Source organism: Ursus arctos, unplaced genomic scaffold (genome assembly GCF_023065955.2).
Source record: "Ursus arctos isolate Adak ecotype North America unplaced genomic scaffold, UrsArc2.0 scaffold_10, whole genome shotgun sequence".
NCBI lineage: Eukaryota > Metazoa > Chordata > Mammalia > Carnivora > Ursidae > Ursus > Ursus arctos.
This window is the reverse complement of record NW_026622764.1, coordinates 12,260,969-12,280,155: the sequence shown is the minus strand read 5'-3', so window position 1 is coordinate 12,280,155 and position 19,187 is coordinate 12,260,969. Positions and strand designations below refer to the sequence as shown.

General features: G+C 52.0%; 1 protein-coding gene across 4 annotated transcripts in view; it reads left to right on the top strand.

Annotated features, from left to right (window-relative positions):
• The window catches only part of FARP1 (FERM, ARH/RhoGEF and pleckstrin domain protein 1), a 267,311-nt gene that overhangs the window by 231,929 nt on the left and 16,195 nt on the right, over positions 1-19,187 (top strand). For all 4 annotated transcript variants that reach the window (XM_026493504.4, XM_044381909.3, XM_026493502.4 and 1 more), the window contains 2 exons: positions 12,300-12,381; positions 18,124-18,361. In XM_026493504.4, coding sequence (XP_026349289.1) covers positions 12,300-12,381; positions 18,124-18,361 — 320 coding nt within the window. The remainder of the gene's footprint in view (positions 1-12,299; positions 12,382-18,123; positions 18,362-19,187) is intronic.

Genomic DNA, 19,187 nt, shown 5'->3' with positions numbered 1-19,187 from the left:
GTGTGGGTGCCGCTTGGATTGCCTTCCATCTGACCCCCACCCCGATTATCCGCACCGGCTGTGGCGGGTTAAACGGAACCGAGGATGTCCCTTCAAAGCTGAAATGGTGCTTGACCCAGAGACACTTCCAGCTTGAGGGTGAGGCAGGGGGCGGGCTGCGCTCTACCCTTCCAGCTGCTTTTCCGCGCGGCTGTAGACTCAGGGTGCACACCTCGCCCTTCCACCCCCTCCTCACCCGTGGAGGCTTTTCTATCCCCCATTGCTGTTTCCCCGTATGGCCCCACTGCTCTGCGAGGTCCGGGGAGCTTGATCCTCAACCCGTGGGAAGCGAAACCAGACTTGGTAGCTTTCCTAAGCGTCGCAGGAGGGGGTGAGGCGGGCAATCGTGCCCTCCAGCCAGACGTGGTGCTCTTCTCCTGATGCGGGCACCCGCCGTGTGAAAGCTCATGGCTTCTCGGGCCCGTGGGGGCACTGGGACCGCGCTGGGAAATGCTAGCGGGGAGCCCAGAGGTCGGACAGCCTGTGTTCCTGAGCTCACCGCACACCTGGGTTTCCTGCAGCAGGGCGGCCAGGGGACACGCTCCTTGACGGGCTCCTGGGGGCCCCCTGCCTTGCTCCGCTCCTCAGAAGGGCACTCTCCCTGGAGCCAGAGACGTTTCTCGCAATCTTCTCTCCTCTCCGGTGGTGGATGCAGGTGTCCAAACCGGGCCTGAGCCCATGCTGCATTCCACGCACGTGTGCACACATACACACACCCCCGCATCTACGCTCCTCTCCCCCGTGAGAGTCGGCCCCTCCACGCCTCCTCTGTGCACCACCAGGAACAGCTGATCAGACCCTCAGCACCATACTGTTGAAAGGCTGCCGGGGCCACGGGTCACTGCCCCCAGAAAGCACAGGCCGGCTTCGCCCATGCTATTTGTAGGCTGCCCGAGCTTTGGCCCCCCCAGAGTGGACCTCTGTAGGCTGTCCCCCACGTGGACATAGAGAAAGGATCTGATTTCTAGATTATTTCCCAACATGAGACTACTTGTAAAGGTTGACTGCAGACGACGCCTATAATTATTTCATGGAATAATAATTACCGTCCTGCAAGCTTTGTTCACCACGGCCGAATCCTTTCCAGATGTGGTCCCGTGTGGAGGTCTCCTGTCTCACCGTGGGCCGTTTATCAGGGACGGTGAAAACCGTTTTCCTTCTTCTAGAGTAAAATGAGCTGCTGTGCCTTTTCTCATGGAACGTTCTCGTGTGATGCATCCCACTGCTCCGCAGGCTTTCAGTGCTCCCAGGGTTCCAGCAGGGATGAATCGGGTTGTGAGCAGGGGGTCCGGATTACCACCCTGTGTGTCAGGAATCCGGAGATGGGCTTTATTCCAGCAAAGTCAGTTAACTGCATTGATTTTTCTGCTTATGAAACAGCCCAGTTCAGAAGCCTGGATCCTCACAGTCTCCCATCTCCGAGTTTCTGGAACTGTCACTAGCTTTCTTGTATCACTGCCCACGCTCCACCTGGCATCTCAGTTCCTGTGCACTTGCCTTGGCGTGTGGCCAATCATTCCTGTGCCGCGTAGTCTAGACTGGAACTCGGGAGTGATGATGGCCTGGGCGAATGAATGATTTCTTGTGTGTAAACTGCTTTACAACTTGGTAAGACTCATTTTCATTATGGTCTTTTTTTTTTTTTTTTTAAAGATTTCATTTATTGGAGAGAGAGTTTGAGAGAATGAGTGGGAGGAGGGGCAGAGAGAGAAGCAGGCTCCCTGTGGAGCTGGGAGCCTGACGTGGGGCTCGATCCCAGGACCCTGGGATCATGACCTGAGCTGAAGGCAGACCCTTAACCAACTGAGCCACGCAGGTGCCCCTTTATTGTGGTTCAAATCCTCTTGTGCCTCACATTCCTCAAAGACTTGAGATGGTTTATAAATGGAAAACAATGTAAGAAAAAGATAAAGGCCTGTAAAGTGGCACTGTCCAGTGTGGCAGCTGCTAGCCACCTGTGGTCACCTAAGTTTAAAATCTGTTAAAGTAAAAATTAGTTTTCTCAGTAACACTGGCCACATTTCAGGGGTTCATTAGTCATGTGTGGCTAGGGGCTACTGTATTGGGTAGAAGATAGAAAACATTTTAGGGGCATCTGGGTGGCTCAGTCGATTGAGCATCTGACTCTTGGTTTTTGGCTCCGGTCCTGATCTCAGGGTCATGGGCTCGAGCCCCATGCTTAGCAGAGTCTGCTTGAGGGATTCTCTTTCTCTCCCTCTCTGCCCCTCCCCTGCTCGTGCTCTCTTTCTCTCAAATAAAATCTTTAAAACACATTTTAGGGAAACCTAGGTGGCTCAGTCAGTTAGGTGTCTGACTCTTGATTTTGGCTCAGGTCATGACCTCAGGGTCATGGGATCAAACCCTGTGTCAGGCGCCATGCTCATCATGGAGTCTGCTTGAGATTCCCTCTCCCTCTGCCCCTCCCCCTGCTCTCACACACGCGCATGGCTCTCTCTAAGTCTTAAAAAAAATTTTTTTTTCATCACAGAAAAAGATCTGTTTGTGCAATACTGGGCTGAAAAATGAATAAGAAAAAGTACTTGTTACTACAACACAGGGCCTGGGACACAAGAATTGCTCAAAATACCTGCAAAACAAATGCATGAAAATGTCTTGGTTCTGTCCAGGGTAAGGATTGATTTTTCATAAAGCAGGGGGGCCTGACAAGTGAGGAAGGACAGTGCTGTTATAAAGTCTTACTCACATGCAAAGTTTGTGGTATTACTATTAATAATCTACCATTAATGAGCGTTTACTACGTGCAAACTCTGATAAAAATTTTAGTGACCATCTAGCTTTTCCCATTTGGTCTTCAAAAACAGGTTAGCAAACTATGACCCATGGCCAGCTCTGTTCTGCCACCTATTCCTGTTAATAAAGTTTTACTGGAACCCATCCATGCCCATTCTTTTCCCCATTGTCTGTGGCTGCTTTTCCCAGTGAAATACTAGTGACACAGACTCTGTGGGCCACAAAGCCTAAGATACTGTCTGGCCCTTTACCACAAAAGCTTGTTGCCCTTGTGGGCAAACGCTTCCCCAGTGCAGGCCATTCCCGTTGCATGGCTGGGAAAATGAGGCTCAGAGAGGGGAGAGCCCTCACAGCCCGTAAGCAACGGAGGCACAACGTGAACTCGGGTCTGACCCGACCTTCAGCTTTTGCCTTTGCAGCTGTTTGTTGGAACATAAGGCTTTATCCCTGGAAAGGGGCTGCGGGTGTGTCTGCCATGGATCCCTTGCTCTTGGGAGGGGAAAAGGAGGGCGTGGCGGGCCCTGGGCCACCTAGCAGGAACCCCAGAGCCCCGTCCCGCCCCTGTGTCCCCACCTGCATCTTTTCTTCTCCTGGCTTCAGGAGGTCGGCTCTGCTCCCCGAGAGGCCCTTCTGCTCTGCACACCCCCTGTGATGTGTGTCCTCCTCTCAAAAGTGGCAGGAAGTATGTGGCATCTGGTCCACGCTGGCCCTGTGGTGGCTTTGTCTGCAGAAGTATCATCTTTAGGTCTCAAATCTGAGAAAATGGATTTGGATTTTTTTCTGATCTCCCATTAGAGACTTGTTAAGGGTGAAATGGGCGCTCCAGGGATGGTGATACCAGAGGTGACCCTGTGGAATTTAGCCTTGCCGCGTGTCCTTGGAGCCTCTCGGGCCACTCCCAAGGGATCGCAGTAGAAACAACAGCAATGAGGGGCGCCTGGGTGGCTCGGTTAAGCGTCTGCCTTTGGCTCAGGTCGTGATCGCGGGGTCCTGGGATCGAGTCCCACATCAGGCTCCTTGCTTAGCAGGGAGTCTGCTTCTCCATTCTCCCCCCTGCTCATGCTCTCTCTCTCTCTCAAATACATTAAATCTTTAAAAAAAAAAAAACAAACAAACAAAAAACAGCAATGATAAGACCTACCAGGTGCGCTTCCAAGCCCTTATCCCCCCTTGTTTCAGCCGCGCGACGGCAAGAGGCAGGTTGGGATGAGGGGCCTGAGCCTCGGTGGACAGGAGGCGTCGCCTGGGGTTGCAGAGTTAGCGCTGGACTTGAACCCAGGCAGCGTGGCTTCCGAGTCCTGCCCTCCCCATCTCGCTTAACTGCTTCTTGACCTTTCTGTTTGACTTGCTGGCGTGTCCTTCTGCCCTCTCTCTGTGGAATTTCTCCAGGGCCTTAGATTCAAACAACATGTGTTGACCTTTTGCTGAGGGAACAAGAGGAGGAAAAAGAGCAGACCTCCCTCCTCGCACTAACTTTGCTCAAAGCACGTGGGCTGTCGGGCGTTCTTCTCTTCAGCGGGTGTAAGCTGTTAACTGTCGGCTTTCCTCTCTGGGTCTTAGGGACGCTTTTGCATTTGCTTCTTGCTTTTTAACACGTATGCGATGTGCTAGGAACTTCGGAAGACCCGTATTTCATGTCTGTTTTCTTGACTCCCCGTAGTGCCTGGGAATTCCTGAGCAGTGGTATTTTTTGCCTTTGGCTGAATCAGGCACGAGGTGGGGGCACAGCTGTGGGACCCGCGAGCAGAGGGCATTGTCTCGTGGCATCTGCTTGGCTCCGGTCTAGGTACAGTCTGAGACGAGGCCCTTTCTAAGTGTTAGGAGCACTTTTATTTTATCCCTTTGATTAAAAAGTTATATGTATAAGTCGCTTGCTGATTTTGTTGGTGCGTTTTGGCTAATGTGAATTGAATGTTTCCTCTGTTCCAGAGACTGTTAAACACTGTTCACGTATCAGGTCAGTTAGTCTTCACAAGAACATCATCAAGTAGATACTGTTGTTATTTCCTTGCCTCACAGGTGAGGAAATGAGGCCCAGAGAGGGTGAGCTACTTGGCAGATGTCACACAGCTAGTTAAGGGCACAACTAGGTTTTGAAACAAGCTGGTCTGACTGTCACTGTGCCTTCAGTGCCAGAAGCTTGAGGCCTAACAGTTAGAGGGAAAGAACTCCAAAGAAGCAGGTTGACCGCCCTTCACTTGTAACATGAGAACAGCTTCTGGCCAAGGAAACCCCAGCCCTACCCGTGGCCCGAAATAGCCACTGCCTGCTGCCTCGTGCTGCCTACGCTGCTCAGGCCGTTCCTGGTCACACACAGGCGGGCACGCAGATGCGTGGATGGGGCAAGGATGGGACGTACCTTTTCCTTCCCAGAGACACACACACCTAGGGCTTTGGTGGCAGAGGCCGTCTCTCCACCCCAGAGCCTGGAGCCGTGTGCGTGTGAACCCCTCTGTCCGCAGACTTGGCCAGGATCAGCTTTTGTGGACTCAACAGATATTTACTGCATCCCTACCACAGCTCATTCTTCTCAGTGTTCAGCGAACGAAACGTGGCTCAATCCCCATTCTTCGTTCTGGTTTCATCCTTCGTTCTGCTCTGTGTCGAGGAGGCAGCCAGACCAGGAGGCAGCCTGATAAGATTTGAAAGGGGGAAGGGGCATCTGGGGGGAGCTCAGGAGCTCCTGCTGTATTTTCTACTCAGGCCAAGCCAAGAGACCAATGGGCATTTGACCCTTTTCTCAGAGCAGAAATCACTGTCCGTGTTCTAGAGGTGCTCAATAGAATGATCGCTGTAAGACTGGCAACGTTGGTAAAGCGTCTTGCATTTCTGCAACGTCTTTCCCAACATTTCCCCTTAAATTGTCTCCTTGGACCATCAGAACAATCCTGTGGAATTAGGCCTGCCTTCCCCTCCCTATGGAAAATGAGGCTCTGCAAGTTGGTCGGGATAAAACTAGGTAGGACCACACCCCACTTTTTGCTTTCCCTGCAGCCCGTGAACTTGGGGGCAGGAGAGGTGGCTATAAGCCTCTTCCCTGTTCTCTCTAGAGGGATGCTCTCAGGTGGAACTTTCTGGCAGTGACGGAAAGATGCTGTGTCTGCATGGCTCAGTAATGACCGCTGGCCACATGTGGCTATGGAGCATTTAAAATAGGGCGAGTGTGGCTGATTTCATGGTAAGTAGAGGGTAGATTTAAACAGCCACATGTGGATACCGTCCTGGACAGCACAGTTCTTGAGGCTTTAAAGGGGAAGGAGCGCGGGAGTAGAAGACGAAGAGTGCAGTCTTCTGCTCCCATCATGACCGAACATCCCAGCACATTAGGTCCTCTGCACCCACCTTCTTGGGATTCAGAATCTATGAGGTTAGCTGTCAAAACGCAAGACTCGGGTGCTTCTCTGAGGCCAGCACTCCCCGCTTTGCCCCCATCAGGGCTACTTCTTGTGTGTAAGAGCTTTTATTCAAAGATTTTTCATTGGTTTAAAGAATAAGACGGTGCAAAAAGGGTTTAAAATGATTGCTCTCAAACAGCAGTGAAACTCATTGGGGACAAGGCAAGGTGGTCTACCCAGAAAACCGCTTCGAAGCATAAACAATGGAAAAAAAATTTGTCTATGGGGTTTACCCATACACCGTGCAGGGGGGATCGCTTGTACGCTTCTTTGTATAAATTTAAAGTTTAAAATTTTACGTTTGTTTCAAAGCCAAGAAAGACACCACAAGGACACTGTGATTTCATTATATTCTGTCCCAGCTGGCTTTCCTCTGTCTGCCTGGGGTTCCAGGGACAGTGGCGATTGTCTCCTTTTAACATATGTGGGAGCTCGTTTCCTTTGGATTACCTGCCTTGTTCCTGGCTGGAGAGCCTACTGTGCTTTGAGAGCAAGCTGCTTTCCTAGGAAAATGAAAACAAATTTTCCAGTTGCCTGAACCGCAGCTAGGTTTCTGCTGGAAGACACTTGAGAGAGAGCCCTCTCCAGGTCACTGAAGAGTCTAAGACACCTTTTCTATCCTGTTGCATTTTCACATGTGGCTCGTTAACAGGACTGAACCCAGGTAACCATGTCAGGTCTCATCTGGGTGCTGTCAAGTCTTCCCATGAGTGGGGTTGTAACTTTTGTTCCTCTTATTAAATGGGACCTGGCGTTAAACCTGAGAAGGAAAGCCAGAGCTTTAAGCATCCCAGTATTATAACTGATGGGCATGACACCTGCCAGAGTATGGGGTGTCTGCCTTCTGATGGGGCTGGCTCAGAGGCTGAATCCCTTACCTGTAGCCACCAAAGGGAAACCCAAGGGCCCCAAGCCCAGTGAGGACGCGTCTTGCACAGACGTCTTGCCCACAACTGGGGATGTGAATTAAAATTCAAATTAATTGGGTTTTCCTCTCCAGAGATCGCAGAGGATATTAAAATCCATCAAAGAATATTGAAATCTTCATAGATTACATGTGGCTAATATATTTATAGATGTTGTATGTATTATATATAATATAGAAGTATACATTGTATATATAAATATTAGATACGGAATAGAAATACAGTCTATTACTCTGGATAAATTTTTGCTTTTTGAACCCAGCCACCCTCCCTCACCCGCACGTCGATGGAAGATCTATCTTTATTCATGCACTTATTTATACGTTATCCTTGTACTTATGTATAGATCGACAAGTACATGTGATAACAGAGTTTTTTCATTTTAAAATCATAGAAACTGGGGTACCTGGGTGGCTCAGTCTGTTAAGCGTCTGCCTTTGGCTCGGGTCATGATCCCAGGGTCCTAGGATCAAGTCCCACGTCAGGCTCTCTGCTCAGTGGGGAGTCTGCTTCTCCCTTTCCCTCTGCCTGCCGCTCCCCCTGCTTGTGCTCTCTCTCGCTCGCTCTCTGTCAAATAAACAAATAAAACCTTTAAAAATAAAATCATAGAAACCACAGGGACTAGTAAGAGCCAAGGATATGCTGTTTGATTTGCAAATGCGGCCTGCGAATGTAGGCTCACAGGGTTCAGTCCCTCTGCCGGGGTGAGGGAGCGTCCAGACCCAGAGCTCGGTGGCAGGGCCACGCTCCAGCTCCGAGCCGCAGTGAGCTTCGTGCTTCAGATCGAGCTGATGCTTCATTTGCGGCGAGAAGGGGGCGCTGGGTGCTTAGTGAACACACTTGGATTATACTAGCCTACTTGAAAAGCCCAGTGGGGTTGGTCACTACCTGCTTTCGTAGTAAAGAATCTCCTCTGACTCTTGACCAAAGCCAGGCCTGATGTCCCCCCACTGACCTTGGGGGGACTGTATCACCGATGAGGTTGTAGACGTGCTGTACACGGTTTTAGGGCTCCATGTAGATTTTACATTGACCCTGGAATTGGAGGCCTGAAGGGGGGTAGCAGAGTGGTGGTTTCTTCCGTCGGCCTTGCCCACCTGCCCTTGCTGCCAGCCGTGCGTATTTCCTGGCGGCCAGAGTCGAAGCCCTCCAGTGCAGGGGCTCCCTGTGCCCCTGTGGACAGCCTCGCCATTGGCCCTCCCCCAGGGAACTGGGCCTTCTGTCCTTTTCTGCCTGCTGCCGAGTTAGTGGCCAGCTCACGTAGTGGTGAATGAAGTGCTTACAGACGGTCGGGAAGACTTGGGGATTTGGGGTGTGTGTGTGTCCGTGTGTTCGGCCCTGTGCTGAGTGAACGTGTCGTTGCTCGAGGGCACACGCGAATCGTGGTGCTCAGGTCAGAATTTAGCGTCCAGGAGGCTCCCGAGTACATGGGTTTCCAAAGTGAAATTGTCAAAAGAATTTTCAGCTCTGTGGCGGTGCGGTAATTACACAGACAACAAACATGTGGCCCTGTCTTTGAAACAAGGACCCTTTTCTTGTGAGGTTAACATCCGGAGGATGTTCTGGAAGAGTTATAATTTTTCATGCTCTTAATAATGAAATGACCTTTTAGTTCTTCATAATAAAGCAGATGCTTTGAACGTGCAGACTGGGGGGCATTAACATGCACGGGAAGTAATAACAGGACAGTGTTTCTACAGGCAGCAGCAGGAGTTTCGGGTTCTGTCCTGCTCCCGTGGACTGACTACGTGTTCTGGAACCACCGCAGGGCTGGGACCGGCTATGTGTGCTGTACAGGGGAGGGTACCGAGGGCGGGCAGAGCCACCCAAATGGTTGCGTTGGCTTCTGGGGCCCCTGCCTGCTTTCCCCACACCACCTAGAGCTGGCCCTGTTTGAATTTATCCACGTCACTGTCTCCCCCCACACCGCCCGCACAGGGGCGCAGGGCGACGATGGTAGGAACCTAGAGCTATTTCTAAAACAAAAGTAAAGACGCCAAAGGCAGAGAAGAGGGCTCTGCTAGCGAGCCAGTGCAGGAGAATGTCCCCTTGACTTTGAGACTTCAACAGGAGTACAGTTGCTTTTAAGAAATAGTTGGCAGAAGAAGAAAGGAAGTGACGTCAGTGACGTTTGACTTCCACGCTGGGCTTTGCCCTTCCCCCAGCGTCGCTTTCCAGCACTGGATTCCCCTGGGCTAGGGTGTTATCTGTGAGGAGGAGGAAATTGCTTGTTATGAATATTAATGAAGCCACAGGACGCTGCCCCCCATTCCCCCCCTTGCCCACCCAATCCAGAGGACTCTCGCCAGAATATCTACATTATGTCCTTGGAGCTAAGGCGTTCCTTAGCTGCACTGTCCAGTGGCATGCCCATTTGGAAGTTTGGGGTTACTTACAGTAAGTTCCAAGTAGTATCTGCACACCCACGTATCAAGTTTCAGTTGTGTCCTGCCTCCTTTTTTTAATGTGTGGCATTTAGTCAAAATCAGGACATTCTGGCTCGGTAGCTGGGTCTTCCTTTTTGTTCTGGTGTTGGGGGGCAGCGGGGTGAGGGAAGGGGAGCTTTCTAGCTCCTGCAAGGCTGCCCGTGATGGCGGAGGCGCCGTGGGTGGGCGGTTCTGTAAGGCAGAAAGCCTCCATTTCGGGCCGGAGCTCCTTTCTGCTCCGAGTGCATGAGGAGAAGAGTAAGCAGGAAACACAGCTACAAGCAGGCACCTGACAGGGCCAACAGAATGGCCTAATGGTCAACCTCTCTAGTAGAGACTGGATTAATAACCATTTGCTAAAAATCCAGAGATGCGTCAACCCTGTCGCTGGGTGAGCCATGGACTGAGGACTGTCTCCAAAGCAGAGCCTGGGTCTGAGTCCGTTGCTTGAACATTCCCCAGGGACCCCATTTTGGGGGAGTCTGATCCAGTGGGCGGGGATATGAGAGACAGACAAGGGAGGATACCTGGGGTTCCTACGTTGGGGTTCGAGCATGGGACAGAACAGCCCCATCACCAAGGGGATTAATGCAGGAAGAGGATTAGGTTTGGGCAGTGAGCTAATTAACTCTGGAGCCTCTTGAGTTTGAGGTACTTGCAGGGTCATTCGTGCAGAACCTCTGGATGGTATGAGAAGGACAGTCCCTGCGTCAGTAGCTAGAAGCAACGTTCGGGTACAGATCGGGCCTCATGAATCGAGGGATCACACAGGAAGAAGTAGCAAGTGACGAGAGAACAGACCCACCCAGGCATTCCCGAAGAACACACATCTCTCAGGAGTGGCCTGAACGGGAGGAGGTAGCAGTGAGGACAGACGTCGAGGGGGATCTGGGAGCCTGGAGAGAAGGGCCTCCTGAAGCTAGAGAACAGAGCCCCAGAAGTTCGGGGCGCTCTCCCTGGCGAGGTTACACAGGCACGGGGTGGTTTAGGCAGTGATGAGGTTGACGTAATCCTTCACAGAAGCACTTCGGGGTGTGGTGGGGACAGAATCCATATTTAATTGGAAGAGAAGTGAGTAGTGATTAAGGCAATCTACCACCACGTCTGTTTTGGCAGCTGAGAAGAAGCAGAGGGATGGAGGATAACAGGTAAACTGTTGGGGTGGAGGAGAAAGGAATGGGTTAAAGAAAGCATCCCGAAGCCATTGATAACCCGGGCTGGAAGCATAATGGATGTTTTCTCTCCCTTAATTCCAGAGCAGCTGTAACTGCCCAGTGGGTCTGGGTGCTCTGTCTCCCCTGTGATGTCATCTACGGTATATGCTTAGTTAGAACCAGTGGAATGAATGGAGTTCCCTGCCTGTTGCAGGAAGCCAGGGGCTGGGCAAGGAGCCAGCCGCTCTGTTTCTCTCTGCCCTGACTTTGCTAGCCCCTGGCTTTGCTTCCTTAAGCACGTGCGTTCCTCCTGCCCTCCTCTGCCCAGCCTGACAACCTTGATGAATCGGAGGTGGGGTCAACAGTTCCAGAAGGCTCCAAGGCTCAGCACTGCTTTAGCCGAGAATGGAGGTCACTCTCCCAATGTTGGAGGCATAGAGCGATGGCATCCGTGGGGTTGAATCACAGTCCGTCCTGACTCGGGTTCAGGGTTTTAGTCCACTCTGAGCACCTCTCACTTCCGACTCTAGGCCCCATGCCCGGATTTTCACCTTTTTTCTTTTTCATTCATCCCCTTCACTTAAGTTGGATCATGGCTTTCTTGAACAGTTGGTTTAAAGATATTAGCCAGATTTGTTGTTGTAAAGGGTGTTTTGTCTCTGGAATGTTCTTTTCTCATTTGTACATAAATTCACAGAAACCACTGGCACCGTGCTCGGAGGGGTATAAGCTGGACCCCCTTGGCTCAAGTTCAGGCTCACGATCTCGTGATAGCTGACATTAGGCAAGCCACGTGGTTCTTTGTGCCTCGGTTTCTAAAGCTGTTTAGTGGTGGTACTGAGGGCACCTGCCTCATAAAGCTGCCACGAGGGGTAAATGAGTTGGTGCTTGTAATGTGCTCAGCATGGCCAACCATGCCCAGGAACTACCTGCCATTATCAGTATTCATTTCCTCTCTGCTGCTTAAGGCCCTCTGGTTTATCAACATCGGCTACAGCCTGGAGCCACAAGAAATGTAAATATACACCCAAAACTCTGGGAAGTGCCCACATCTTTGTCATCTACCACCCAGCGGGTTGGTGCGGGGGAAGTCTGCACCCTCCCCGTACCTGGGACGCCTGTCCTGCCTGCTTCTGCCCCCATTCTCACCTCCACACGCGTGGGTCCCCGGGGCCCCTCAGTCTTGCTTTTCCTCTTCCCGGGGGCTTTCCACACAGCTCGTTGTCTGTTCTAGGCTGAGGGCCCTTGGGGGCAGAAACCTGGGCTGTCGGTGATCTCCATGCTGTCCTAATGATGCCAGAATCACCCAAGTGTGGATGGGGACAAAATATAAAACGAGACCAAGTTAAAATGATGACAAAATAGCTCTTCCCCATCACTTTCAAAGCACAAGTCGGCTTCTTTGTCTGCAGAATGACTGGGGTAATTTCCAGGTCTCCTTCCAGCGCTGATAGTCAGTGGCAGCCAGAGAAGGGAGAGGCACAAATAACAGGGGAGTGGAAAGGAAGACGTGAAGGTCGCTACTGAGTGCCGTGGCGCTGGCACCGTTTCCAGGAACGTTTCCACTGCTAACGCTTTCGTTCCCACCCCCTTTGCCTTTGCTCTCAGGGAAGGCCGCTCGAACGCCCACATCGGAGGAAATTACCAAAGAATCGGAGATGTCCTGCTGAAGAACGTTCAGGGCATGAAGGTGAGCTGCTTTGGGACTGGGTGGGACGTTCCCTAGGTCCCTATAATGCGGGGGTGCCGGAGGCCTGGGCTGTAACCGCTGTCCGCGGGCTCACGGGACCCGAATCGACCATCTAAGGTAACGCAGCCCCGGGTAAACTCCTCTGTCTTCTCAGATCATCTTATTTGCAAGCATGTAGGGAAATGCAGTCACTTGGGCGGGGGGAAGCATTTGTAGTCCTTTTTCTCTTCAGAAGCTCTGTGTGGTAATCAAAACAGGAGGTATTTTCTGTGACTAAATCATTCAGAACTCATTTAAAAATTTTTGTAGACGAAACGTTTTGGGTTGACTGAACGTTTCACTTTTCGTCAGTTGTTTTTGGCTTCTTGTAAGTGTGACAGAAATATTGGATTCAGAGCCATGGAGGAATTCTGTCAGTCCTCTGACTTTTTAAGCCCTTGTACCAGGCCCAGATCTCTAAGCAGCGAGCGACGTCCGCGGTGATAGAGAATGGACGTACACCCCAAGAGTCAGTCCGTATCGAGCCAACCTTCTGCGTCATTTTTGAAATCTACTCCATCTCTTACATCTGAAGTTTTCATTTTTACATTTTCACTTTAATATAGAATGTCTTAATTCACACAGCTTACCTTTTGAATACAAATACATCGATGTTTGCATTTTAAAGCGATCTTCCTACATGCTGACTGCCCGAAGCCTCTCTCATCACCTTACCTAATAACTAGGAGCAAACCCTGAAGAGGGCAGGTCGCTCCTACCGCCACCACTTCCAGCCCTCCCTCCCCCCCTCTGTCCATCCATCCGTCCATCCGTCCACCTAGTACCAGCTGAGCGCCTGCAGTGTCTGAGACACGGATGCGATAGAAGTTACCGCTGGAGTTTGAATTACTTCCCAAGAATCTGGCTAAGTTTTTTAGTGCTTCATTTCCCCCCCTGAGAATGGTCTATCTCATGAGGTAGGACGATGGGTGGGGGGCAGACGGGGGTAGACGGAAAAGACAGGCTCTAAAGCTACCCAAGAGATTTCCTGTGTCTCTGAACAAAGATCAAGCTCTTATTTAGCAGGCCCTGAAGTATTGCTCACTTCTTCTCCGTGTTCAAAAAGCAGCGCTCCCCTCTGGGCAAGACGAGAGGGAGGCCGGGAAGCTCGCGGGCGGCAGAAAGCTATGTAGCCAGAGCTGCAGAGAATTATCTGAGATGTTCTACGGCTGTGGTATTTTTAATGCCATCAGTCAGGCTGATGTACAAACCTCGATGTAATAGTAACGACGTCTTTCTACTTTCCACAGTATTTTTTATTCATATATTTTACTTTTTAAAGCAATTTTTGAAGTGTGCAGAAGAACCGAGCAGAAAGCTCACACGGAGAGGCCCCGTGTTCCTGCCCGGCTACTCGCGCACACGTGACCCCGAGTACTGACCGCGTGCGTGGCCGTGGCATGTTGTTACAACTGACGGCCGTTATTATTCGCGAAGTCCGTGGCTCACATTAGGCTTCGCTCTTGGAGTGGTACGTTCTGTGGGGTTTTGCCAAGTGCAGACGGTCGTGTACTCCCACGATGGGAGGACACAGAACGGTGTCGCTGCCCTAAAACCCCTCCGTGCTCTGCCTGTTTGTCCCTCCCCTCCCCCAACCCCTGGCAGCCCCTGATCTTCTCCCGTCTCCATAGTTGTGCCTTTTCCAGAAAGTCCTATAGTTAGAATCACATAGAGTGCCGCCTCTTCAGACCGGCTTCTTCACTTGTTAAAGATTATTCTTTCTTTTACAATATGCGTTTGTCACTGTTGTACTTTTCCAGTTCTTTTCCTCACAGGAAGCTTCTTTTCCCACGTTCTGCCTGTTTTCTTGGCCCAGTGGGGATCCCCCCTTTCCCCCAGTGCTCCCTTCACCTGGCGGCTGACCCTCGAACAACATGGGTTTGAACGGCACGGGTCCACTTATACGCAGAATTTTTTCCGTAAATACAGTAGGGCCCCGTATTATATGTCGTCTTCCTTGTGATGAGAAGTGTAACACTGTGTGTTAATCAACTCTTTGTGGTGACCGGAGGCTTCTAGACAAGAGGCTGTTACCAATAGTTAAGTTTTGAGGGAGTTAAAAGTTAAATGCCAGTTTTTAACTGCGTGGGGGCGGCCGTGCTCCGAGCCCCGGCGTGGTTCAAGGACCCGCTGTGTGAACCTGCCAGGGAGGGCTCCCGCCTCACTTACCCCTTCAAGGAGGCTTGGCCTCCGCCATGGCCTCCGGGGACGGCAGTTGGAGACCTGCCAGCCCATTCCCTGCCCCCTTGGGGACAGTCCCCAGAGTCGACCTGTTTACCAGCTGTCCTTTGTCGCTCGCCCACAGAGAGCTGACAGGCGTGGGCCTCCAGCCTCCTCTCTGTTCACCTCACACCTGAGACTTCCTAAAACATGCTCGGTCTGTGCTTGTAGCCGTTGTCTCTGCTCAGTCTGGTGAGTTGGCATTTTTGTGTTGAGTCGGCTTCACCGGCTGCTGGCATGTGAGTTAGTGTGCGGATGCCATGGGCATTTATAGCCTGGAGCTCTGTGCAAGCAGAATCAAAATAGGTCGGGAGGTTCAGACAGCCACTGGAGCCTTTTTTAGAATTTGTTCGGGTTGCTTTTTCTTGTAGTGGTTATAGTTGGTTTTAAAGAACTTTTATGAAGTATGAAGGGAGGGCAGCAGAAGCTTCTAGAGATGTAGAAGCCCAGGTTAGCACTTCTGTCCAAAATGCGTAGGGATCTGCAGCTTGCAGTGTCCTTCCTGCCCCCCCCCGCCCCCCAACACACAAACCCGTGTATTTACCTGCATTTGCAGGGCTCAGTGAGGGTGCCATCGTCAGCTTTGGCTGGACTGGTGGTTCCCGGGCCCTCCACTCATGACCATGACCGAGGCAGTTAGGCCAGGGGCTGCAGTCCCCACCTGAAAGATACGCAAATTGTGATCTCCGGCTCGTCGGTGAACTTCCACCCAGAAACATTTGCCCAGGTGCACAAAGGCACTCCACAATCACACGAATACAAGAGCCTTTCATCCAGGCTGGGACCTTCACGCAAGCCCTCTGTCTCCTCGAGTGTCCAACTCCTGCCCCCTCTCCTTAAACTCCCACCACACGACTCCTCCTGGCTCTCAGTTTGCTCTCTGCTGCGTGACTCGACCTGCTCCCCGGTGCCCGACCCCTCCCAGCGAGCTGAGCCGCCGGTCACCATCTATATACAGGCAGCTGCGTCCCTCTGGTTGGGAGGATACAGTCCAAACCCAGAACGTGACGAAGAAAGCCTTCATATTCTAGCCTTGGATGATGTTTCCAGGCCCTTCCCCCGTCCTTCACATTCCACTCTGCTCCAGTGGACCATGAACTCGCCTTTCCAGGCACTCGAGTTCTTGCAAGACTCCTGCCTCGGCTGGGTGCATGCCTGGGTTCATTTGCTCTTTTTTTTTTTTTTTTTTTAAGTAACCTCTACTCCCAACATGGGGCTCCAGCTCACAACCCCAGGAAAACACGAGTCACATGCTCTAGCAGCTGAGCCAGCCAGGTGCCCCTCATTTGCTCATTAATGCATGCAGGGAACAGGCACTTACTGAGCACCTACTGTGTGCATCAGGCCCCGAGGATATAGGAACATGACAGATGTGCTGTCTTAAAATGAAATAGGGGACTGCACATGTGATAACGTTGTATAGACAGCACATGTGCACGCACACGCACAAGGGTGTGTGTAACTGGTAGACTCCAGACAAACTCCAGACTGGACCACTTCAGTCTCTTGGTGTTGACGTCATGCTGTAGTCACACAGGATGGTGAGGCTGGGGGAGGCTGGGTGAAGGCCCTCCCTGGACATCTCTTTGCAAGTTTCTATGAATCTGTGTATTTTTTTAAAGTAATCAACCCCAGCAGGGGAGCAGGAGAGCAGGGGACATCATGTGAGAAGGGCGACAGTGGACAAATGCAGCCTAAGTACAGGAAGCTAAAGGTGTCCCTAACTGGTGGAGGCTAGTGGTGTCGAGGGAGTTGCTGAGGCCGACAGGGGTCCAAACAGGAGTGTCGTGTGCAGAGGCTCTGAGTGCAACAGCCTGGCACGTTCAAGTTCAGGGTGGCCCTGCGATGATGGCAAGAAGCAAGATAGGAGGGGTAGGAGATTATATCATGGGCCCCGCGTGCCCTGCTGAGGACTCTGGAGGTTGTCCCGAGATGGGGGTGGCTCTTGTCATGTTCCAGCCAAGAGGCTATGAGCTGAGCTCCATCGGCAGTTCCTGTCATTGGCTTAGGTGTGGAGGGGTGAGGCGTGGAGGCAGAGGCCCCATGGAGACACGCCCACAGTGGCAGGTGGTGCAAGGCCAGACCAGGGCAATGACCGTGCAGAGAAAGACAAGAAAAGGTTTGATGTTTTTAGGAGGTAGAATCGGAAGGACTTGGTAAAGGATTCAAAAAATGGGGGAATCTGGAATGTTCTCTTGGTTTTCTTGTCCCAAGCCGGGGTGGCGGCCCCCGTCCTAAGGCTAGAGAATCTCAGGGCGGCCCGGCCGAGGCAAGCGGTGGGCCTCCCATCCAGACCTGCCGCGTCTCAGGCTCTTCAGGAAGCCTTTGTGGGGCGTGGCGAGCGGCGCGGGGAGAGCAAGCCCGCCCCTGGGAGGACAACTGCTGTTCTCTCGTTCTGGACATCCTTGTGCCCATCTTACTACCTTTGTCTGTCTGGAAACGTCCTTCCCTTGTGATTCTTCCCCACCTGCCCTGGAGAATGAATTCCTCTGTTAATGCTTTTTTCTCCAACTCTGTACCCTCGCCAGTCTCCACCATGAGCTATGACAGGAAAGGAATCTCCAACGGCGCGTGCTAAAGATGGTCCAGCAGACTTTATTCAGGACTGTTGTGACTGGGGTAGAGTCCCCTGCAGTGGGGTTTTCAGTGGGGAAGAGACTGGGCTCAACTCTGAAGACAGCTCGGGCAATCGGGGATTTCTAGCCAAGGGGCAGCGTGGGGGTCAGAGGATGGGAACGTAAGCAGAGGAAACATCGGGTAAGTCGGGTTCTGGCTGAACCAACCCAACAGCCTTCTTTGCTGAAGATGGGGTGATCTGATACCACTTGGGGATGATGAGAGATGAGGAACCCAATGTCAAGGGTGACCCGACATCCAGGGTGGGGGGGGTTCTGGTTAGGCTGACTTAGCAGGGTTTTTGCTAACACTGGCTTTCAGTGAGGAAGCTCACAGGTCAAGGAGAAGGCTCAGGAGCCTGAAGAAAGGTTGGTCAAGCGAAGCATCTCTGTCGGACCCCAGTAGAGGAGGGTCCATGTCTAAGTGTCACGCAGCTCCCTAGGATCGAGCCGAGCAGGTGGCGAGTGGCAGATGCTTACTGATAAGTGAAAGGGGTGAGTTCCACAGAAATAAATAACTATGACATTTATTGAATGGGCCCTGGTCTCTTTGTCATCTGGTGACATTTAGAAGAAAACCACAGGCCCCCTGAAGGAGCTCCTGTTTGTTTATTCCCCTCCTTTTCGCCAGTCTCACCTCTAAGGTAACATACACGTCTACTCCAAAATCCCTAAGTGTGTTCAGCCGCGTCGTGCTTTCATAGAGCTTTTCCTTTCGTCCCGGGAACCTCACTGAAATCAGGAAGTACAGAGCGAAATGGGGACGATGAGAAAGAGAACGAAATGAAGCCACGCGAGCCGAGGCGACCTTCGTTTCGGGCGTCAGGCTGGGTGGGATGCATGCGCACCTGTCTCTCGCCCCCACCAGCAACTGGCGGCTCACCTGTGGAAGCACAGCGAAGCCCTGGAGGCGCTGGAGACGGGCATCAGGAGCTCGCGGCGGCTGGAGACCGTGTGCCGGGACTTCGAGCTGCAGAAGGTCTGCTACCTGCCGCTCAACACCTTCCTCCTGCGCCCGCTGCACCGGCTCATGCACTACAAGCAGGTCCTGGAGCGGCTGTGCAAGCACCACCCGCCGCACCACGCCGACTTCAGGGACTGCCGCGGTGAGCCGGGGCGGGGGGCAGGACACCGCGGGCCGGGCCTTCGTGGTCCCGCCTTCCCTTACCCTGGTCTTTCCATAAAGGACGTGGCCGTGGGCCCTAGGAGCCCCCTTCTCCTTTGATCCTGGCTGGTTTGCCGCACTTAGAGTCCGCCCCCTCCAGGCAGCATCCCTCCACCGCACTCCCTCCTTGGACTGACTACGGAAAGTGGCCTCTCCCAAGTACTACTGCAGCTTGCGGCCGGGCCTTTCTGAGGTGCTGGTCACCGTCAGAAGCACCTCACCTGTAATGACTCCTAGTACTCATGACCGGCCTACAAGGCGTGGCTGTTTTACATATAGGGGCTGCTGAGACCAGAGAGGTTAAGGAACATGCCCAGAGTCACACAGCTGGAAAGCAAATGACGCGGGGCCTAAACGCAGACCCCGTGTTCCTGACCATCCTCTCCTGTCAGGATGACATTACTCCCTGTCGCTGGCCCAGCGCTGGGCCAGGTACTGTGCCAGGTATCTTAGGAATAGTGACGCCTTCACTCCTTTAACAACCAACAACAACAACTACTGTTACCCCATTTTATAGATGAGATATGTGGGCCACTGGTGTCTCTCTCCTAAAGTATTATGAACACCTCCCATCTGTGTCCTCTTTTTCTAAATGTACCTCTTACTCTTTTTTTTTTTTTTTAAATTAATAATGATTTTTTATTATGTTAGTCACCATACAGTACATCCCCGGTTTTCGATGTAAGGCTCGATGATTCATTAGTTGTGTATAACACCCAGTGCACCATGCAATATGTGCCCTCCTTACTACCCATCACCGGTCTATC